General features: G+C 59.8%; 1 protein-coding gene across 2 annotated transcripts in view; it reads left to right on the top strand.

The window, feature by feature from the left end:
- GRK5 (G protein-coupled receptor kinase 5) overlaps window positions 1–23,057 on the top strand; it is a 186,461-nt gene that overhangs the window by 159,057 nt on the left and 4,347 nt on the right. Inside the window, exons 5-12 of one of the 2 annotated variants that reach the window (XM_037059653.1) lie at window positions 8,459–8,559; window positions 10,117–10,209; window positions 14,322–14,385; window positions 15,190–15,330; window positions 17,705–17,895; window positions 19,598–19,635; window positions 21,462–21,551; window positions 21,747–21,955. In XM_037059653.1, the coding sequence (XP_036915548.1) occupies window positions 8,459–8,559; window positions 10,117–10,209; window positions 14,322–14,385; window positions 15,190–15,330; window positions 17,705–17,895; window positions 19,598–19,635; window positions 21,462–21,551; window positions 21,747–21,955 (927 nt within the window). Of the gene's footprint in view, window positions 1–8,458; window positions 8,560–10,112; window positions 10,210–14,321; window positions 14,386–15,189; window positions 15,331–17,704; window positions 17,896–19,597; window positions 19,636–21,461; window positions 21,552–21,746; window positions 21,956–23,057 lie in introns of those variants that run through there. The other variant, XM_037059654.1, reaches the window with a different exon arrangement.

The raw sequence follows: 23,057 nt of genomic DNA, 5'->3' as shown, positions 1-23,057 counted from the left end.
TCATGGAACTCCGAACCAGCCAGCTTGAGGGTGGGGAGAGCAAATCGAGGCGAGGAGAAGCCCCTGGCGGCTTGGGTTGTGCTCGGAGGGTCTTCCCAGTCACCCGGCCCAACTCCTGGGTTTGCAGATGGCGAATTAGTCTGGATTCCTGGCGGCAAGTGGCAGATTTAACCCAGCCGCTCAAACAAAGGAGGAACTTACTGGAAGGGTGGGAGTGTGATTCAGTGAAACTGTGAGAAAGGCTGTATCTGGCAGAGGAACCCCAGGCACCGGGACTCTTCTCCGAAGGTCAACTCCAGGTTCTCCCCCAGCTGGCCACCCGCAAGTCTCCAGTGCACAGTTCCTGCCTGAGATGGGCACCCCAACCCACTGTAACTGAGAAAGTCCCCAAGAACTCTGGTTGGCCCGGTGGCCACACAGGCAGGGAGGGGTAGACCTGATGACCTTATGAAGGTGCTCCTGGTGGACAGGCCTCCTAGCTCGCTACTTCTTTCTCTCCCACTGTGAGCGTGCATGTGAGCACACACTTATTCCACAAACATACTGAACACCTACTTCGTGCCAGGAACATCATCAGCTCATTCGGCGGAGTAGAGTGTCTACAGGGTTGGGAGCCAGGCCAGCCTGGATTCAGAGCTCAGGCTCACCGTCCCCTCTTCTATCCGTGGGGCCCTGTGGGGAGCCCCAGCCCACGTCCAAGTGCCGTGCTGGGTTCTCATGAGTCAGGAGCGAGTGACGCACCTGCCCTTTGGAAGGCCTGCCAGGGTCACAGTCTCTGAGTCTGTGACCCTGGAACAGGCCCCACCACATGACACAATTCTAGGGGGCAGCAGAAATACAGAGCTGTGAGAAGGCGCACCCTGTCAAGGGGCTGGTGACTGTCGAACGCCCACAGCTGGAGCCTGGTTCCCACCCTCACCCGTGGCCAGGCCCTGGTGGCTCTGTGTGTGCAGAGCCTCCTGCCTCTGGCTCGGGTCCCCTCAGCAGGGTCAGTGGGTGGTGGGGGTGTAGTTGTGGGAGCGCCCCTCCTCTGTTCCTGTCCTGGGAGGGAAAAGGGGTGCCCCCCCCAGAAACAGCTGCCTCTATTCCAGTACGACCAGGAGGGCAAGCGCCTAGGCAGCTCCTGGTTTGGAAGGAAGGGGAAACCTGGTGCTTCTTTCTTCCAGAGTGTGCTGCCTCTCCCCTGCTCAGCTTTTCCTGAAAGCCCAGTCTGTCCACACTGGGAAATTGCAAATAGCTTACGTGGGAACGTCAGCTGCCCACATATGAAAATGTACACATCATTAAGGCCTAAGTGCTTGCGTCTGGAGATAGGGCGGACGTCCCCTGGGCTGACCTTTTGTTCACTGGTGGAACCGCCGCTGATGAGCACCAGTCCTTGGTGGGGTGTTTCCGTGGGTTGAAGCGAAGCGTATGCTGGCCGTTGGCCTGTGTGTGCGTGTTTGGGGTGGGGGGCGCTGGCGGCGCTGCACACACAGCAGTTGCCAAAACAGGCAGAGTCACACCCCCCCACACACTCTGAGAAGGACTATGGCGGTCTCGGATGACATGATGGTGTTCGGGGAGAAGGCTCTCTGACCAGGCTGCCTGGGGCTGAGTCCGGTTTTCACTCCCGTGCTCGCCGTGTGGCCTTGAGCAAGTTACGTAACTTTTCCGTGCCCGTTTCTGCATCTGTCAAATGGGGATACAATAATAAGGCCGACCCCGAGAGGATGAAAGAGCATAGCCTTTGTCAGGCTCTGAGGGTTTAACATACAGTGGGTGCTTGGGAAGGGGCAGCGAAGGTGATGAGGACAGTGTCCTGTAGGCGGGGGTAGGTCCTGTCTGCTCGGAGACTCGTCTTGGATGAGGCTGTGTTGGAAGTGGGTCCTAAGCCTGGGTGGGACTTGGACCTGTCACGACAGGGCGAGCAGGGCTCCTTCCAAGAGAACAAGCAAGGGCCCAGCAGCTGGACAGCCGGGACTTGTCCAGGGGCGGCGAGTGGGCGGTGTGTCAGCAAGCAGAGGGCAGAGAGGGGCAGCAGGTGGGGAAGGGAGTTAGGGGCCAGGGCTTCGGCGGCGGAGACTAGCCGTGCTGCACGGTGCCAAGCGGCTCCTCTAGGCCATCACGTCGGCACAAGGGCACGTGGTGCAGAGACCTGGTGGGGGACGGGCTGGCCGGTCCAGCGAGGGAAGAGGATTCTTGAAACCAGGCAGTGGGGTGGGCGTGGAGAGGAGGGCCTGGGGGGACATACCAGGGCCGGGACTGCTGTGTGTGTGGCCCCATCTGTGAAGTGGGGACAAGCTGGTTTGAGTAGGGCCAGCCAGGCCAGCTGTGTCCTGCCCCGGAGCTGGCTCGGGAGCCTGGTTTAGAGCCCCTCCAGCTCAGGACCACTGTCCGCTCTGAGGCCCGCCCTGGAGCCCCTGGTGTTGGTCTGGCTCCTCCGTGGGCCAGCAGTGTGGCCGTGGAGGGGTGCCTTCCCGCTGTGGCCTTTTCTGTCAGTCCCCCATCTGTGCCACGAGTCCCCCCAGCTGGGCCCCGAGGGATCTTCCCAGGAGAGTCCTCTGTGATCTCCCCCTGATGCTCCATCGTGGTCCCAGAAGGCTGTGAGGGGGCTCCCGGGCCACTAACTTAGGGAGCATGGGTGGCTGGCTGCTGAGGAGGAGTGGGGGGTGGTCCTGAAGAGCCCGTGGCCCCTGGGCGCCTCCAAGGACGCAGCCACACACAGTCCATCCCACTTCCACCCCGACGTCTCAAAATGAGGCTTTGGGGCCAGGGGAGGCTTTGGGAACCAGGTCCTGAGGCCTGAGGTCTCTCACTGATGCAGAAAACAATGTGTCTTCCTCCTGCCAGTCATCACGGTGCAGAGGGGACGGCAGCAGGGAGAGGAGGCGATGGCCGGGCCCTGGCGATGCCACCCTCGGGGCTGATTCTCTACACCCAGTGGGAACCAGCCTCACAGGGGGTGTCGGCGCGAGGCAGCTGGCCCCACTTCGTTGACTTTCCCTAAAGGAGTCCTCCCTGCTCTGAGCAGCCTCCAGGCCTCAGCCCGGGCAGCCCCCTCCACCTGGGTGTGTCCAACCTGGCTCTCAGGGTCCAGCTTCCGTTTTCCCTCTCCAGGACTCCCTCCCAACGATCGCTCATTTTTTCCCTCAGTTGTTGTTGCAAAGGCTGCACTCTGCAGGTTTGAGATGAGTCACTGGGTCATTATTCCCCGTGTGCACCTGGTCTCAGAGGCCTGGGGAGCTGGTCTATCCGCGGGTGTCTGTGCGTGAAGCACAGGAGCAAGGGGCTCAACAGCGCCACCTTGTGGACTGACTACCATGCTGGCCACTGGACTGGCGCAGGCGGAGCCCACTGAGGTGGGTGTTAGGGCATTGAGGGAGGCAGAGCCTTGGGTGTGGTGGGTGATTGGCACATAATTCCTGGATTGAGTACTAAGTAAAGCACCCAGGGGTGACTTCATGCCCAGATTGGGCCCATACCTTCCCCCCACTCCCCGTGCCCCCTCCAGCATGCTCAGCACCTGAGATACCCCAGATTGTCCTTCTTCAAGTTAATCACAGAGAAGGCCCTTGAGAAGCTGCAGTTGGGACCTAGGAGGGGTGATGCCTTAAGCAGTCGCAGCACCAAGGGGTGCCAGGGCCGTGCTAGTCTTCAGTAGGTAACCTCTGTCGGCCCTCAAGTCGTGCCAGGCCGCATGCACGGGCTCACCCCAGATCCGTCACATGCGGACGCAGCTGCAAGGACTAGTCCTTAGCTCTTTCCAGCCCGGCTGCTGCCCACGCCCCACTCTCTCCTCCTTAGACCTCCCGAGGCCCTCGGGCATTGCGTCCTCAGTCGTCAGGACTGTGTCTGAATATCGTGGAGGTTTCCGTCTGGCGGAGCAGAGGACGAGGGGTCTGGCCGAGGCCACATGTCCCAGTGTAGGGTCATGGGCAGTGCTGGCAGTGAGAGGACCTGAGAACTTAATAGGAGGGTGGGGACAAAATGGGGGAGAGCAGTGAAGGTTGGGAGCCCACCGGGCCCCCTGCATCCACCTCAGGGGCTGCCCGATGCCCATGCCAAGTGGCACCGTGGGGCCCAGGAGAACACCCATGCGGCCTCATCTCTGGCTTCCCGGGTGTCCAGAACCCACTCGTATGTCTCAGGGAGAGCAGCGTGGGTCTGGGCTGTTGGGGGAGGAGGTAAGAAGGAGCCAGAATTCCAGGTTGGTTGCAGCCCAACACACACGTGTCACTGTGTTGTGTCTGTCCTACCAGCAGGACCTGTTGGTGGCCTGGCTCCACCCACATGTGCCCCTAGTTCCTCTGGTGCAGGAGATGGGTTCAAGGTCGATTTCTCCTTCTGGGGATGGGGGGCAAGGAGCAGGTTCCTCCCCCTCTGGGTGAAGGGGGCGTCTGTCCAGAAGCACCGATTCACAGAGTGGATAAAGCACACCCAAGCTTTAGCGCCATCTCTGTCCCACCGTGCCCTCCCCCACCATCTCCGGGGGAGGGAATGGGGAGGAAGGAGACTTAGCCAAAGAGGGGATGAGGTACAGATTTCCTTGTTCCAGGGGTGACTTCAGGGGCAGGACAGGTGCCCCTGCAGCCTCCAGCTCCTCCAGGGAGACGAGCCCTTCCTTCCTGCAGGAGAGAAGTGGGCGTACAGAGCCACGTCCCCCAGGCATGGCTTGCTGTCTTAAGCTGTCCTAGGAGCTGACCACAGAGCCCTCTTCAGGGCTGCCCCTGACTGTCATCAGAGTGGACTTTCCGGCAGAGCTGGGTCCCATCGAGGTTGGCCAGCTGGTTAGCCTGAGCCGTGCGCGACCATTGGGAGGCCAGGCGTTGGTTCGCGTGGGGCCTCCGGCAGAGGGACCCTGTCCCCGTCCTCCCTCCAGTCCAGAGGACATGCCACCAAGACCCAGTTCCACACACTTCGAGGGGAACGAGGTGCCTCTACTGACACTGTCCTCTTCAGGTCAAGGCCTGCAGGCTGGAGCTACTTGGGAAGACGTCTGTGACCAAAGAAATCAGGGTCACTTCAAAGCCCTGCTGGCCTGAGGGGGTCCCGAGGCCCAGAGTTTCACACCTTCCAGCTGCTTTTTGCTCTGTCCACCCTGACCCTCAGCTTCATCCTGGAGGGACAGTTCCTGGCACCAAGAGCCACAGTGCTGCCCAGCGCTGCCCAGTGCTCCCTTGCACCCCCAGCCCTCAGTGAGGTGAGGTGACGCTGCTCTCCTGAGCCCGCCCTTCCCCAGCCCACCTCACAGGCCCCCAGGGGCCAGAAGGACTGGCTTGCTGGAAAGGGATCTGAAACAGCATGGAATTCTGGAATTCTGTCTTCAAGGCACCCCCATTGCGGGAAGGCCAGGGAGAGCCTGCCTGTCTCCCTCCGAAAGGCACTTCCTGGCCCAGAGGGGAGGACCAGGCACCCCCTGATCCCATTAGCGAGGGGCCCTGAATGCCCCTTCGGGCGGCTTTCCCCCTTGCCCTCCTGGCAGGGTTCAGTTTCTGACTTACGCTGCCCAACCGCTTCCTCCTCCCTCCTTTCTGGCAAAGGTGTCCTCCCCTGGAGTCAGTTGAAAGGGGCTTTGGTTGGAATCCCTTAATCTCTTCATGTTGAGCCAAAGACTGAGTTTAAACCTCTGGTGGTTAAACTGAGCACATTATTACCTGCTCACTAACTCCATTAGGGCTTTGACTGGTGGGCGGCGGGCCCCGGGCTGTCCCGCCAGCCGGTGCCAGAGGCTGGCCATGGTGTGGCCGAGCAGGCAGCCCAGGTGGCTGTCCTGGCCTGCAGGTGGGAGGGCCCTGACCCTATTCCTGCCCCCCGCAAAGCCTTTCCCAATGACTCCAGCCCGCTTATCTGAGCCCAGTGGCTCCTTACCTTGAGCTGCGCCATCTCCCATGCAAGCTCTGCCTGCCTGTGCTGGAGGGCCTCCGGGTGTCCTGGTCAGCCCCAGGGCCCATGCCACACCTCCCGGGAGGGAGGGCTGGGGGAGGGGAGCAGAGGTGGCCCAGATAGCCCACCACCTCCAACCAGACTCATCCTTGGCCCACCCAATGTTGGGTGACCTTTGGAAATGACTTCAGCTTTCCGCACCTCCATCTCCTCATCCGCGAAGGCATTTTGCACAGTGTCTATCCAGGGTTGGCCTCAATAAAGGCAAACCATTGTTATCCATTATATTATTTCTGTTGGCTTTAAATGTTGGGTCCATAAATGAATCTCCTTTGGACAAGGAGAAAAGAGCCTTGCTGTTTAAAAAAAAAAAAGCGTGCGAACCATGGAGTTCAAGCAGCCCATTCACACAGGGCCACGTATAGCCAAGGAAAGGGAAGGAGTTTCCTGTTAGCGTCTCACCTGATCTCGTGAGAGTCTGACGAGAGACAAGTGATTTGCGGTTGAGGACCACACAGGGGTCACCTTTTAACAGCACCCCCCATCCGGTTCCCCTCACACTGCACCCAGCACTGGGCTGGGCCTCCTGTGGGTACAGTGTGTCCCCTCTGGGTGGAGTCTGATGACAAAGCAGCACCCCCGCCTGCCACCTCGCCTCTCTGTTTGGTCTTGGCGGACGCACCCCGGGCCCGTCCCTCGCTAACAAGCGCACAGCGGGCACCAGTTCTGGGCCAGCGGGCACCAGTTCTGGGCCAGCCGCCGCGCCCTGCCCACCAAGGCAGCCGCAGCAGCTGGGCTCTCTTCCTGAAGCGAGTTTGCCCGTGGCCTCAGGGCTTGTTCTGATATGCCGCTGTCCCCACATTCTGGAGTTCCTGATCCCCCGTAGACTCAGCTGCTAGAATCCCCAGCCGAAGTTCCCCAAGTCGTCGAAGCAAAAACTAAAACAAAAACCCCAGCCATCAATCGCTGAGTCTTGAAGGACCTGTAGGGCCTGTCTGGAGCGGTCCCTTCCTGTCACAGGGAGGCGGTGGGGGCCTGGAATGGCCCAGGGCCGGGGGCGGACGGGAGCTCAGGGGCTCCAGCTGCTCAGATCTTCTCTGCAAAAGGAGCCTCGAGTAGCCCCAGAAGCCAGCAGTCTGCTGGTTGCTCTTCTGTGTTCTCACTACGCTGTCAGTGCGGGGAGGGAGGGGTGGCCCAGGCAGAGTGGACAGAGTGGGGAGGGAGCCACACCCACCCAGGACTGGTGGTGGCAGCGATCTGGGCGACACTCTGAGATGCCTGATGTGACTGGCTTTGTCTACACTGCGTGTATGTTTGGGCGGCATTTTCCATCACAGTGGCAACCGCCACACCTGGGCTGGGAGGGCCCAGGGCAGAGGAGAACCTGCAGAGGAGCAGGGCCTGGGAGGGGAAGAAGAAGGGGGATGTGGGCATTCAGAATGGTGGGAAATAGAAAATAAGCCACTGGTTTCACTCACCAGGCTGCTCCGCCTCCACCCTCAGGGTCAGTGCCACGCCCCCGCCAGACACCACCCAGGGGGCTTAGCAGAACAGTCAGCTCCACAGTCACATGGCAACTGCTGGGAAGAGGAAGCAAGTCTTTCAGATTTTAGCATCTTTGGGAAAGATGCATCTAGGCCCCACCTTCCTGAGCCCGCTCCTGGCAACTTTCACCATTATTCCCGTCATTTATTGAAAACCCACCATGGGGCCTGCGGGTAGAAGGAGCCTGGTGGGGAGTAGGGGTGGGGCGGGAGGCCTGCTGCTCCTGGGGAGGATGCAGACACTCGGAGCTGCCCTTCCAGCTTGAAGTGTGCAGGCCAGGCAGCCTAACCGAGAAGGAGACCAAAATGACAGTGGTGACATTTATCACAGTTTCTCCTGGGTGCCAGGATCGGGGCCAAAGGCTGGACCTGAAGCTGTCACCGGTTCGTTCTGGGAGAAACTGCTGTTTCTGCTCATCTTCCTGATAACCGAGGCTGAACAGCCGACACGGAGGTCCACCAGCCACCAGCAGCCGATGTGGGACTCGAACCCCGGGGCCAGTGCCAAAGCCACATGTCACATAGCTGCTGAGCCCCCTCCCCCAGCTGCTGTGTAGTCCTGTTCGCTTGCCCTTCTACCCCTTCCAGACCCTTGTGTACATGACCTTGAGGCTGCGCAGGGGTTCATCTCGACTCTGCCCTCTGAGGGGACAGCTCAGAGTGGCTGGGGGTGTCAGCAAGCTCAGGGGGGTCGCCGAAGACCTGGACGTCGGTGCAGAGCTCCTTCTGCCAGGAGTGCTCTCACACCCCATCCGTTCTGGCCATGGGCCAAGACACGGGCATCATCCTCAATGCTCAATGCTCTGCATGCGATGACAGTGATGCTCAGAGGAGCCATGTGACCTCCAGGGGTCACACTGACTGAAAGTGGCAGAGCAGAAATCTGACCTGAAGTCTGGGCCCGTTCACCACCTTCCCGCCCTGCAGGCGGCCCAGGGCCTAGCTCGGGCAGGAGGGGAAGGCGCACCCATGCCCAGCACCTTTGGGTGGCCCCGGACACCCCGCTCCTCCCCCGCACTGACTGCCTCTTCTTCTCTTCTTCCCTCCAGTCCCCAGTTTTCATCACCCAAGTTGGCCGGGACCTGGTCTCCCAGACGGAGGAGAAGCTCCTTCAGAGGCCCTGCAAAGAACTCTTTTCTGCCTGTGCGCAGTAAGTGCTTCGGCGGCCTGCCCACCCTGGGCCCCTGCAGGCCAGCCTCCCTCCCTCCCTGGCCAGGGGCGTCAGGCCCCTCCGCCCCTCTGGCAGCCACACAGCCGTCCAGACGGGGCTGCCTCCAGCTTCTACCTGGAGCTTTGGGCACCAGGGGCAGGTCTTCAGTAACCAAGGGCCCAGCCAAGCCACCCAGATGTCTGTGTGCTCCTTACGAGGGGAAAGAGATACCAGGGGCTGAGTCCAAGGAAAACATCTGCTTCAAAGGGTGTTGAAAGCAGTGGCTCTCTAGGCTGTTGAGTCTGAGGAATGTGCAAGAATTTGACCCGGTCTGGGTGGTTTGGAGATCCCTCCCAGGCCCCCCAACCCCACCACTGCCACCACCCCGAGCGGGTGGCGCTGCTTCAGGAGGGGCTGCAGACTGCCTTCCTGGCCACACCCATCACCTCTGCAGGCCTCCTGCGTAGGAGACCAGCCCGTGGCTGTGTACCCATTACACCCCCACCCGTCCCCTCACACATACACGTTCATGCACCCACATGCTCCGCACCCCATAAGATGACACGTGCGTGCACGTAGACATGTCTACATGCCAAGAGGCATCCCATGTGCCTGTTCACCCTTTGATCCAGAGGCATCAGTTGGGCATCTGCCTTGTGCCTGGCACTGTGCTGGGTGTTGGGGAGACCCTGGTGAGCAGGAGCCCAGTCCTGGCCTTCCCAGAGCTTTCTGCCAGGTCGGGAGGACAAGAAAGCCAGCAGCCCCAGGCACTGGGAGTGTGACAATGTGGCTGGACAGTCCAGGAAGCCAGCTGGGGGCCCAGCCCTGTTCAGGCCCAAGCAGGGACCCCCGCAGCAGAAAGAGACCTGGTGGCTGCCCTCTCGGAGGTGGCCAAGGGGCAGGCCTGGCACTGGGGCAGGTCCCTGGGTTGTTCCTGAGGGAGGGGTCATCCTGGCCCCCCATGCCAGCCCCGGTTTGCAGGTTTGGCAAGACACAGCCCCCAGCTTGCCCCAGCTCTGCAAGGTCCCAAGTGCCCAGGCCAGATTGGCCAACATTCCACTTTTCAAAGGGAAGAGGCCCACCCCTGCCTGTAGCCAGACTCAGAACCCCCCAGGTCCAGCCTAGGGCCAAGCCCACAGTAGGTGACCCATAAATTCTGCTGCAGGGATGAAAATCTGGAGGCTTTGCTGGTCCTGGACCAGATCCAGAGCGTGGGCCTCGGGGGCCACATCCCTGCTCTGCCCCCCCGCCACTTACCATCTCAGAGTCCCTGCTCCTCCCCCTCTGTTGTCAAAGTTGCCTCTGTTGTCATTTTGTCCCCTGTTCCTTCTGTAGAGAGATGGCCCTGACCCCTGACCCCCAGATCCTGGGTCATTTATTTAATGTTGGTTATTTACCATTGTGACTCCCCTGTCACAAGGCCACCCACACACTCACTGGTGCACGCCAGGCCTGGGATGTGCCCACGGCCGGAGCTCAGTGCCCTGCGTGTGGTCTGCCCCTCTGCCTCGGGACTGGGGTGATGAAATGTCCCTCTCTGCGTTCCCTCCGAGCCAGGTCCGTGCACGACTACCTGAGTGGGGAGCCCTTCCGCGAGTACCTGGACAGCATGTACTTCGATCGCTTCCTCCAGTGGAAGTGGCTGGAAAGGTGAGCGCCCCCGGCCCTCCTGCCCCCCAGTGTGTGCCAGGGCGCGTGTCGGGTGGGGGCCAGGTTTTCACCTGCGAAGTCGCGTAAAATCCAGCTACCTCCATGGGCCCGTGGGCCAGATAAAAGTAAGCATCTCCTCCTATGAAGTAGGTTCTGTGTCCTAGATGCGCTCTGTGCTTATGAAAGTGTGCCCGCTCACACGCACAAATGCACAGCCTCTCTGGGCATCCTGTTCTGTCTGTTTGTGCTCGGGAACCGTTCCTCTGCCCGCGCACGGCGGGCTGCCGTCCTCCCTGAACGAGCAGTGCATCGTCCCTCATGTAACCCGACCCCCACTGGTGGGCAGCCTTTCCTGAGGGATGGAAAGCTTTGCGCACGTATCTGTACGTTTACAAGTACAACTGTAGAAATTCCTAGCAGAGGAATTTCGGGGTCAGAAAGCCCCAGTTTTAAACTGTGGAGGACTGCCAAGTTGCCCTCCCAAGCGGCTGCCCCCAGCCTCCAGTCCTGCTTGTGCCCCAGGGCCTGCTTCCCCTCGGCGTCAGCAGCACTGTTCTGGGTTTCCCATCTGGCAGCGAGCTTTCTTCCCCTTATCCTTTCACCCCGTTAATGGATGAGTCTGAGTAGTCTGAGTGCATTTTCATGTTTGCTTTGCTGCCCTGTTCTCTGCAAAGTGCTCCCACACGCACGTTGGTGAGTGGGCGGGGCCGATGTGGCTGATGAGGAAGGAGAGACACAGCGGGGATGTGATGTGGCTGGCCTCGTCACCCAGCGGGCCAGGGGTGCACCAAGGGCCCTGGCCCCCGGCAACTGGCTCCATGCTCTGCTCACCACACAGCTCAGGGTGTGAGAGGTGGGGGATGCCCGTGGAACATCCGTGCCGGGCTGAGCTGGGAGGTGTGGGTGGGAGGGTTCCCTTCCTCAGCCCAGAGTGCCCTGTGCCCCGAGGCCTGGCGCCTGTAGCCCTCTGGGCACAATGCGGTTCTAGAGCAAGGAGCTCGCCCGATCCTGAGTGTGCGCTCGCCCCTGAGCGGGCCGAGTGCCCTGCGAATGTTCAGGACACCACATGAAAGGAACCCTCTAGAAGCTCCATCCACTCCCTTCCCCACCCACCCGGGAAGCTCAGAGGAGAAGCACCTTGCCTGTCAGCCACCGGATAATGTTTCTTCTCTCCGCCCCACCCAATGTGGGTAACAGAGTGCAGTGGACGGCCTTCTCTGTTGGCCCCCTTGCCCCCGCATGTCACAGCTGCTGCAGGAGACACGGAGGGGCAAAGGGCCGGGCAAAAGACCTGAGTCCCAGCTCGGCCTCCTCCCAAGGTCTCTGGAGGGGCTTCTCACCTCTCACACCACGGTCTCCTCCTCTGTCAGTGGGGTCATTATAGTGCCAGCCTTGTCGGCTGGGCAGGAAGACCAGACGAGATCAGCAGCACATGCCTAGGGCAGGTCAGCCCTTTGGCCCCGGGAGGTACATGCTGAGTATGGCCACGGTCGTCACCGGGATCGTCAGCGTCAGCGTGGCCATCCTCCTCGTATGCCTAGTGTTGGAAGGAGCAGCTGACCCTAGTGAGGGGAGGTTCAGTCATGGTTCTGATGACCGAAGGGCAGTGGAGGAACGTGTTCATCAAGCCCCCGCCCCAGGGCCTGGGCTGCATAACACTTGACCCCAGTCTGCACACACTTTGCCTGGTGTTGCCGTGTGGGGTCAGGACGCCGAATGTGGGCTCCGTCACAGGCTGCCTGCACTCCAATTCCAACCCCAGCTCCTGCCAGCCCTGACCTTAGGCAACTCATTTTACCTCTCAAAGCCTGAGAGTTCCCACCTGCAGAAATGAGGCAGTGATAGTCTCACTTCTCAGGGCTGGTGTGAGGACGACATGAGCCCATGTACAGGGCATTTGGGGCAGTGGGAACAGAGAGGCCCCAGAGGGGCCCTGTCCCTTAGTCCTAGAGTCCTAATACTGACATCTGACACACAGCAGCCTTCAGAAACCCTTTAAAGGCAAATGCCATTTCAATAGCTTCATTTTATTGCTGGTGCCAGGCTCAGAGAGATTGATGGATGGGCCCTGGACCACACAGCAAGAGCCTGGCAAGGCTGGAACCTGAACTCCAGGTCTCACTCACGTCCTTCACCCTTGGTCCACCCAGCACTCCTGCGACCCCTAGTATTCATTTACAGTCCTTTTGCTGCGACCCCTGGTATTCATTTTTCATTTGCACCAAGCATGAGAGATGGACTTTTTAAGTCTGAGAAGTGAAGCTCTTTTGCATTGAATTGTGGAAGCCTGCAGGGCAGATCCCTGGCCTAGAAATGTCCTGAACGACACCCTGCCTTCTCCCCCTCCTTTTTTTTTGTTCCCCTGCTACCAAGACCGTGGCCCCTTGGTGCTATACTGTTGAAATATTAAAGGGCTTTTTTTCCTCCCAAGGTTAACCAAGAAATTCCTCAGAAATTGTATTACACTCATTTCCCCTAGCGGAGGAGTTCGGCGGTAATGCCGGCCGACTGTTCTCCGTGCGTCGTGAACTGGTCCGCCCGGGCGCCTTCATGTGGTTTCGAGGGCGGCTGTAGAAAACGCTCCCGCGGCGCGTGGCAGGCACGGGCGGGAGGCAGGTTTGTCCAGGGCCCTGGCTGCTCCTCTGTAGGAGAAAGATGCAGATCAACAGAGAGTCCTGCGAGGGGCGGCCCCGGGCCACCCACGGACACTGGGCCACCTTTCCCACAGAAACAGGAGAAGAGAGTCGCTGTGACCCCAGGCCGAGTGCAGGCCGTGTCCCGGGGTTCGGAGCCATCCTGGGAGAGCAGCGGTGTGATTTCCGGCAAAGCCCGAGCTCTCTCCAGGACCCAGCAGCCAGGACAGTTTCCCTGGAAGATTCATTCAGGAGCTGCTGGGTGACCAGAGGCTCACTGTCGTTCTAGAGCTGACCCGGTTCGTCAGCCCAGTTTAGTCCCACTCCAGCCTCCACCCCGGTCAGGACTCTTGGGGTGGTGGGGGGAGATGCTCAGAGAGAGTTCTGGAGCTCCAAGAGCCGATGTTCACGTGGCAAAGCTGCTCGTTTGTCGTTCACTTGCCGGTCGGCGGACATTCAGATTGTTTCCGTGTCTTGACTCTCACGGATGATGCTGCGGCGAACCTGGTAGTAGAATCTGGTGCGTGCACACACGTACACACGGGCTCTGGACTATTACTGAGCCTTAAAAAAGGAAACCCTGCTGAACGTGACAGCATGCGTAAACTCGGAGGACACTTGCTACGTTCAATAAGCCACACGCAGACAGACACGCAGCACAGGACCTCACTCGTATGTGGAATCTAAGGCAAACTTGTGGAAGCAGCGAGTAGATGCGGTGTGGGGTGGGGTGGAGATGCCGGTCAGAGTGCGAAGTGTCAGTTACACGGCCGGTGAGCCCCAGGACTCTGGGGACTCTGACGTGCAGTATGGTGGCGATAGTCAAATGCTGTGTTATGTGCTTGAAAAGTGTGGAGAGGGTAACTCTTCAGTGTTCTCACCAGAGGGGGGAGAGAGAGAGAGAGAGAAAGAGAGAGAGAGAGACCAAGTGATTACGACTTCCTAAATTCCACTTTTGGCAGAGAGTGCTCCTAGTGTTGGAGCTCTGGGGAGGCGCAATGACAGGGCCCTGGGGTGAAGAGGCTGGAGGTGTGGCCGTCCTGCTGGGCAGGCTGAGATGGCAAGTATGGGGAGGGCCCTGTCTCTGGTCTCCGGCATGTCCTCCCTGGGACTCTGAACCTCCCTGGCTCCTGGCCCCTCCCCTCTCCCTGCTCTGAGGTCGCAGCTTCCTGCTGAGTTTAGCTCCCTGATTTGCATATGGGAGAGAAGGGGGAACCACGGGGAAGTCCTGTGAAGCTGCTTCGGGTCACTTTTTTCAAGCCTTCTGCTTTTCTCCCAGGCTGCAGGGCCCCAAGGGCAGGTGGCCTGGGATTGGAACACCCAGCTCCAGAGTAAGCCCTTGAGGGTCACCTCTGCGGTGGTGATTCCTGGGGGTCCCTGGGGCGTGCAGTTGCACCTTGCACCGGCCACTTCAAAGCTGCCTTTGTCTATTGCATATGGGTTACACATCTTAACCCCGGGATTTTTGCTTTTTTCCAGGCAACCAGTAACCAAAAACACTTTCAGGCAGTACCGAGTGCTGGGGAAAGGGGGCTTCGGGGAGGTGAGTGAGCGTCCACGTTTTCAGTTGAAAGTTTCCAAACTCTGGTCCCCTTTTCTGTCCCTTCCGGCCCTGCGAAAGGTGTTCCTGGTATTTGCGGGTCACGGGCCCCTGGTGCAGAGGAGGGTCGGGGGTGTCTGTACTTGAAGGAGGGTGTGGATCGGCCTCGGGCAGGGTTCAAGTTCCAAGAGGAGAAACAGCGCTTCTGGTTGTCTTTGGAGGGAGAAGTGGGGGTGTGGGGGGCCTAGCATGCACTGCCATGCTCCGTCTGACCCCCCAATGGGGAGGCGGGCCTGGTGCTTCTCCTTTAGAGAAGAGGAAAGCTGACCTTCAGAGTCATTCGGTGGCCCAGCCCAGGGCCCAAAGGCAGTGGGACTAAGACAGGCTCCCAAATGCCCTGTTGCCATTCCTCTGCATTGCAAACTCAGGGTTCCCAGAGGTCTCCCATCACTGACCCCCCAAGAAGTGTCTTTTAGCTTCAGCTAGTACTTGAAAATGCCCAGTTGACATTGGACACATCTGGTTGGGAGCCGAGGACAGAACATCGAGTTGTCTCTGAGAGAGGAACAGGGCATTAGGCTTCAGCTGGTCACCCAAATGGTGCTGTGAATGCCTCACACTGCACCTTCCAGAGCTGGGACCCACCTCTGGGGAAGAGGATCTTAGGGGAGGGCCCAGGGCAGCTGCAGCTCCCAGGCCAGGCCCCGCCGGCCCCGGCTCCATCAGTTCCCAATCCTGTGGCCCAGCGACGGAGTTCCAGGCAGGCCTCACGTGCCCCACACCCTTGGCTTCTTCCTTGCACTGCAGGTCTGTGCCTGCCAGGTTCGGGCCACGGGTAAAATGTACGCCTGCAAGCGCTTGGAGAAGAAGAGGATCAAAAAGAGGAAAGGGGAGTCCATGGCCCTCAATGAGAAGCAGATCCTGGAGAAGGTCAACAGTCGCTTCGTGGTGAGTGTTCGGGGCCTGGTGACAGGCTGCCCGCTGGCGACTGGGGCGTCTGTCCCTCAGGAAGTGGGTGGTGCTCCAGTGTGGCAGCTCCCCGCACACCCCACCCGGGAAAATGGAATGCAGAGCGAGGAACACCTGCAGAAAGGCAGCCAGACCCCTAGTCACCTCCATCCCAAGGCCCCTCAGGGCCAATGGTGGCTGACTTCGTCCTGTCCCTAGGCTAGCCGGACTCCCCTCTGTGGGGGGCCAAGACCTCTGTTCTGCAGGACCACCTTGCAAACTCCTTGGTGGACAAAGAAGCCCCCCACCCCGAGGTCCACCAAGGGGCTCTGTTCCCCCTTCAGGCTGGCTTCCTCAAGGCAGACACCCCAGTGTCAGTACCCTGACCCTGCACGCATCGAGTTTCTCCGTCCATGCTACGCTCTGTGCAGTGACAGGGTTGCTTGACTCACAGTAGTGACTGCCAGTGGCTGCCAACGACCAAGACTGATCTGTCACTCACACAGTCCAGTAGGACCGGGCCGCCCTCCTCCCCCTCACAGCCACCCCATCTGGAGTCCTGGGGGTGTATGCCCAGGGGCACACCCCTCTCCACCACCCACAGCCCGTTGGCCAGACTGGTCCCTGCGAGGAACGAGCCAGCTGTGGGACACGTGGAGGAGGACGTGGCTGTTGGGTCAGCCCTTGGTGCCTCCGCTGCGGGTCCCTGTAGAAACAGTGTGCGTGGCAGGTGGAAGTTCCCACAGCAGGGGACGCAGAAGGGATGCGGAAGGCCCCTCTCTGAGCGACCGCTCCACTGCGTTCGACTCATGGTTTTTAGCCAACAGCAGCTTGCCAGACCTCGTATGCTGCAGTATTTTTCCCCTTAAAAAGATAAATTTTTAAAAAATAGCCAGACCTGTAGCTGTACTCTTCCCTTCTTACATGAGGAAGAGAGAAACCCTCACCCGTGCAGAAGCCAATCCCCGCAGACAGAGGGCGCCCCTGGCTTGGAGCCACTGCGCAGAGGCCGCGGGCATCCTCGCTCACCGTTGGCTGGTTTCTAGGACTGCGTCCATCCGCAGGCCGGACTCCTTGGTGGAGGGATTGCTGTGGCAGAGGGAGTGTGCGCCTCCCGGTGGGTAGCTGTCCCCTGACGGCTGTCCAGGAAGGTCGCCCCGGTTAAATCCCACCAGCCCTGTGTGAGAACTAGACGTGCCTTCTGTCTAGTGCTTCCGTCCTTCCCCACAGAGGGGGTGGCTTTCCAAAAGGACACCCCAAGGGGACAGAAGTGTGCCTCGCTGGGTCTCATTCCAGGCTGTCCCCACTGCCAGCCCCACCCAGGGTGACGGTGACATGTGGGAGGCGGTGGTCGAGGCCAACACCAGCCCTCACCAGTCCAGAACCTTCCTCTGTGCCGTTGGGCCCCTTCAATAGGGACCACTGGTCACTGCCTCCAGGCCGGCCATGGAGCCCTCAGGGGCGATGGTGGGTCCTACTCAGGGAAAGGGTTGGAGTGTCGCATCTTTGAAGGCCTGGACCTTCCTCTACTGAGCCCTGTCCTCTGCCCCCAGTGGGGCATTCCCACAGCGTTCCCCTTGGGGTCCTTCCTCGTGGTCACCTGGACAGGTGTGGGGCTGCGGGCAGCAGTGGCTGGTGCCGGAGCACAGTTCCCAGAGCTTTGTCGCCTTCGACTCCATTCTGTCTCCTTTCCTCAGAAGTAACCCTTTGTTCCTGGTGTTTGGACCCAAGTTTTATGGTGCAGCCTGACCCCAGCCTGGTCCATGTGGCCAGATTTCATTTGTACCAACCCGCTGAGTGGAGACCCATGGTCCCATCCAGAGCCTCGGGCGGCCGGTCTCTGTCAGGGAGGGACTGGATCCTCTCTGCTGATGGTCCCTCTGACCGTGCATGTTCCGCGTGTGAGTCTTGGCCAATTTGTGTTCTGCTTGGTGAAGCCCCTCTGGCCACCTGCCCAGCCGGCGGCCAGCGTCCCTGCACTAACGATGCCCAAAGAGCATGTGGCCCTGCTGTGCTCGACCAGGCAACACGGTGACGTGGTCTTGACCAGCTGACGCACACACATGCCTTTGCAGTGGAAACGCAGAGGTGCCCTCCTGGCGGGATCCCTGAAACAGCAGGCGGCCAGCCTGCCCCTCCCTCTTTGCCTCCCCACCTGACACCACCAGATTGGAAGGCGTGAGTCCTGCACCCGCTGAGAGGGGCAGCGGGCAGGGCGCTCTGAGGCTGAATGGATTGGAGGCCAGCAGGCGTGAAGCTGCTGCTGCGCCCCCAGCCCAGTGCCCCCCCCTCCAGCTTCAAGGACCCGGAGGAGGGAGGGCGGAAGTGGGGGGCCGTCACAGAACCTCACCTCGTGACTGTCTTGCGCTCCTAGGTCAACCTGGCCTATGCCTACGAGACCAAGGATGCCCTGTGTTTGGTTCTGACCATCATGAACGGGGGGGACCTGAAGTTCCACATCTACAACATGGGGAACCCCGGCTTCGAGGAGGAGCGAGCCTTGTTCTATGCGGCCGAGATCCTGTGCGGCTTGGAAGACCTGCACCTGGAAAACACCGTCTACAGGTGAGTGGGGACCCATCCCTTCCCCGGGAACTGAGGCCTGGTTGCTGCTCTTGCAGGTGAAGGTGCTGGAGTTGGACAGACTCCGCCCTGAAACTGAGTGAGGGGGGTGGGCTACTCAGGGGGCCCAGACGTCCTGGTGCCCTGTCCCCTCCGGGCCAGTGCCCGGGGTCGCTCAGCTGGGCTCATGAGGCCTCTCCTGGGAGGCCCACACTGACCCTCCAGGCACACACAGCCCAGTTTGGAGACCTTTGCCATGGAGATCTTGGTGAAGATTATCCTGGGAGACCAAGAAGGGTTTTTTGTTGTTGTTTGTTTTAAGATTTTATGTATTTATCTTTAGAGGGGAAGGAAAGGAGAGAGGGAGAGGTAGAGAAATATCAATGTATGGTTGCCTCTCATGCGTCCCCCGCGGGGAACTGGCCTGCAACCCAGGCATGTGCCCTGACTGGGAATCGAACTGTGATCCTCTGGTTCACAGGCCCACACTCAATCCACTGAGCTACGCCAACCAGGGCACCAAGAAGGTTTTGAAAACAAGAAGGGAGGCCTTGATGTCATGCCCTTCCCTCTAAACCATCTCCCCGGTTGTGCTTCTGTTTGGTCGTCATTCAAGTGAGAAGAGAGTCGGAGCAGTTTGCCTAAGCATTGAGAAAAGCATCCTCCATTTGATTGCCTTTCACTTCAAAAGGGGGGGCAGTTTTCCAAGTTCAAGCTTGACCACTTGCCATGGCCTCTTGGGCGCCCTGGTTCTGGCTCATACCCATTGGCCAGTTTGTTTATTGACACATTGGTTCTTGCTCTTCTTTGGAATTGTCAGCACATCGAAAGGATGCATGTTAAATAACAACAGCAAAAAAAAGTATTTTGTAATGAATAACTGCATACAAACCCGTGAGCGCTGTGTCAGACCACCAGCTGCATGTGGGCGCTGTGACCCCTCCCCAGGGCCAGCTGCCATCAGTTCAATGAACGAAGCCTGTTGGCTGAGGACCAGTCCTCAACCCAGAGGCCAGGTGTCGTTGCCCAGGGCCTCACCTGAGTTGCATGCCATCCCACTGGCGGTTCGTTCACCCCAGGGGACCTTTCCCTAGTGAAACCAGACACTTGGCTGCCTCTTCCCCTGCTGGGAATGGAGCGGTTCCCTTCCTTAAGAGCATGACTGTGTCATCAGAGAGAAGGCAGACATTAGGGACGGGGAGAGGTGGCCACACCTACAGCTGTGCCTCTGGCTGTGCCTTCTTCCGGACTGTAGCTTGGCATCTGGGGGGCCCACGCTGGGTCCTTCCCCTGGGGGCGGCCATCCTCCTCCCCACAGTTTTCTGCCCCAGTTCTACAGCCGGTGCTTTGTTCTCAGTAACTTCTGTACCTTTATTCCCAGGCTCTTCTGTGCCTTCAGGGCATCCCAGGGCATCCGGAGATCTCAGGGTCTCCCCAGCTCTGGAGGGGTCTGTCACCACCCCAGCCAGAGGTAACCCCTGCCCTGGGGGCTGTGGACAGGAGCCAGCACCAGCCTTCACCTAACCTCCTTCCTAGTCACTCCCCAGGGTCGAGAAGATGCTGGCGGCAAACAGTGGGAGGACAGAAATTAGCCCAATATTGTCTCGGCCTGGAGACCGACAGCCTCGGGACCAGGGCACTCCACCCAGACTCCAGGGCACCTTTGAATGCCCACACTCACATGCCTGTGGTCCTTCCCTTTCAGAGATTTGAAACCCGAAAACATCCTGTTAGACGATTACGGTAAGTCGGGGAGTGTGCGGAAGACCCTTACCTACTCCGTAGCTGAGGTGAGCATCGCAACCCAAAGCAGAGGGCCTCTCAGAGACTCAGGCACCGACCCTGGGCCCCCAGGAGGGCAGGGCTCAGGTAGAGAGAAGGACCCACTCTTTGTCCTCAGTCCTGGGGACCCAGAGAAGGTAGTACATATAGATGCAGCTCCCACCTGGAGAAGAAGCTGCATGGCTGGGCAGAGAGAGAGAGGAGAGAGAAATGAGGAGTGGAGGGGAGTGAGATGAGGGGTCCAGAATTTCAGAACCTCGTTTTTCTTGTTTTTATGTGATATCTTTATTTTTAAAGACTTTATTTATTTATTTTTAGGGAGAGGGGAAGGGAGGGGCAAAGAGATGGAGAGAAGTATCAATGTGTAGTTGCCTCTTGCGTACCCCCTACTAGGGACCTGACCTGGCCCACAACCCAGGCATGTGCCTCAACTGGGAATCGAACCGGTGACCTTTGGTTCACAGGCTGGTACTCAATCCAATGAGCCATACCAGCTGGGGCACATTTTTCTTATTTTTAGATGGAAACAATGAGTCCTGCCCTGCCAGCTTCAGAGGGTGGAAGGTGGTGGTGAGGTTCTGACAGGATCCCTTGAGGGCACATTGTTCTGCCAGCCGCAGCCGCAGCCAGCCATGAATGTGCTAGTCATTAGCATTCGTGCATCACCCTCACTATTTTCTCGCACGGGTAACAGGGACGGCCACAGCAGGCCCTTCCAGCTGTGCACACTAAATGGTGGGGAGTGGCTGGGGGGCAGGGTGCCAGGATGGAACCCTGTGCCCACTTTACAGACCACAAGATCGAGGCTCCAAGGAGCCAAGCTGCCAAGGTCACCTGGCAATATCAGTGGGGAGCCGAGATCAGAGACCAGGTCCCCTCAGCGCGTCGGGGACCTGGCAATGCTGCCATGTGCAGCAGCGGGCCATTCCCCCGGCCGGTCTCAGTCCCACGCCCACCACCAACCTGCATCCCCATGGCTGGGCTCCACGCGGTCCCATCGCCCTTTCTGCCTTCGTCAGGGGTTGCTCAGCTGGGGGACGCAGTTCCAACCCGGCCAGGGTCCCGCTCACTAGGCCTTGCTGACGGCCAAGCCATGGGGGCTCCGGTATCCACAGACGGGGAGTGTTCCCCCTGCAGGGTCAGATGTAGCGTGACCCCCCGCCCCTGGGTGGGCCACCGAGCGAGACAACACCCAGGCTGAGCGCCCAGGAGGGCATTGTCCCTGCTCTGGGTTTAGTCGGGGGCCAGGAGCGCTAATCTAGCGCCTTCTCCAGGGCCCGGGCATCTTCCCACCGTGTTTCTCCAACGGGAGAAAACAACCTCCAAAGACCATCTGGGCAGGACAGGAAGTTGCTTCCAAAATTGCTTTATAATTTTCCCCCTTAAGCAAATTGTTGCAAAATGTCAGGAGAATCTCACATTTTTTCCATGAAGCAATCCCAGAATCGAGCCAAGGCGTTTTAAACTCTGTGACCTCAGCCTTCCAAGAAGCCCATTAGCGCGTTTTATGAGGCAGGTCAGCCGCTGTCCGGCCAAATGCAGGCATCCCTTTGCGTCTGCCATCCTTCTCCCGAAGAGTAGTGATTTCCCCACACCTGGGCTCCCCCGGAGGCCGCAGTCCCCCTGCGGTGTTAGATCAGGGCCCGTCATAGACAGATGAAAACACAGAGTCCTGGGGCCTTGCCTGGCGCACACAGTGCATCTGTGCCCCTGCCCAGGGTGGGACGACCGTCCTGGGCCCCGCTGAGCATCCTAGGCCCTGCTGACCCTCCGCTCCCCCCGCACAGGCCACATCAGGATCTCCGACCTGGGCCTGGCCGTGAAGATCCCCGAGGGGGACCTGATCCGCGGCCGGGTGGGCACCGTCGGCTACATGGGTGAGTGTGGGTGTGGCCCCCCTCGGGTCCACCCCTTGGAGTCCCTGACCTCTTTGGGTGACTCCCATCTGAAGTAGGGGCTTGGTGAGGGGTGGGAGATCTTAACCAGCGGAGGGGGCATTGGGGCCCCAGGGTGTCACTTGACTAAACTGAGCTGTCTCTCACTTCTCCTCACCCTCCTCGTCTGCCCTCCAGCTCCCGAGGTCCTGAACAACCAGAGATATGGCCTGAGCCCTGACTACTGGGGTCTGGGCTGCCTCATCTATGAGATGATTGAGGGCCAGTCACCGTTCCGAGGCCGCAAGGAGAAGGTGAAGCGGGAGGAGGTGGACCGCCGGGTCCTGGAGACCGAGGAGACATACTCCCACAAGTTCTCCGAGGAGGCCAAGTCCATCTGCAGAATGGTGAGCTGCTGGTGATCCAGACACTGCCCGCGGCCCCTGTCCAGCGGTGGCTCCCCTACCCCCTACCCCCTCCCAGCTGAACACACCGGCTGAGGAGGACAGGGCCAGGGCCCACCAGGGCGTGGGTGGTGAAGCCACCAAGCGGAGAAGCCAGTGTGCTTGCTGTGAGCTGGAGGAAGCCTGGGGTGGGGGCCGGGTGGCCCCTGACAAGGGGAGGGGGCTGAGCTGAACGGCGTGGCACCCTCACATCCAGCTTTGTCGGGGAAGTCAGCACAGGGGAGGAAAAGTGATCCCAGCTTATCCCCAAGATACAAGGGGATCTTGGGCCAAGCCCCTACCCTGGCCTTGGGCCTCCTGCTCCTCCCAGCTCTGCACCCTGCACACTGGCTTGAGGCAGTGACATTTTCTGTCTTTGAACAAACACCTTATACCAAGTTTTCTGTCCACTAAATGGAATGCTGGGCACACCTGCATGGTAGCATCTGTGAGCAGTGAGATTGCCCCGTCCAGGCAGGTGCATGTGGGAGTGACACTCAGGCTGGTGGCTGGGGCTGACCCCTGGACTACGGCCTTGCCCCTCAGCCCAAGCGGGCCCACGCCTGCCCAGGGGCCCTGTTGGGGGACGGCTACTCTGCTCCTGCTCTCACTCTCAGGCTCCCAAGCCCTGCCGGGCCCCTTGGGGACAGGAGGGCCTGAGTGTGCATCGCTGCACACCCACGAGCCCACAGACCTCCTCTCCCAGTGCTGCTGCACGGGAGCAGCCGACAGTCAGCGGTCAGGCTGGACGTCTGCCTCTGAGCTGTGTGCCTGAGTGACTGGGCTGGCACGTAGAGAGGCATGGCCCCGGGGCCGATGGGAGGCAGCAGCTTCTGTGCCGGCTGCTGCTAAACCCCCAGGCTGTGCCGAGGGGGGCCTGAGAACCCTCTGGAGGGCCCCCCTCCCCAAGAGGCCCCTCTCCTGGGCCCCTCTACACGCTGTTGACCACTTCCTCTCCAGCTTCAGCCTGGCATCACAGTGCTCTGGGAAGAAAGATTAGGGCTAGCTCTGCCGTGCGACCACCTCCAGGAAAAGAGGACACGGTTCTGTCACTGGCATGTGCGTG

Source organism: Sturnira hondurensis, unplaced genomic scaffold (assembly GCF_014824575.4).
Source record: "Sturnira hondurensis isolate 20B ecotype Veracruz unplaced genomic scaffold, ASM1482457v3 Scaffold0011253, whole genome shotgun sequence".
Taxonomy (NCBI): domain Eukaryota; kingdom Metazoa; phylum Chordata; class Mammalia; order Chiroptera; family Phyllostomidae; genus Sturnira; species Sturnira hondurensis.
The sequence above is the reverse complement of the archived record's forward strand: the minus strand, read 5'-3'. Positions and strand labels throughout refer to the sequence as shown.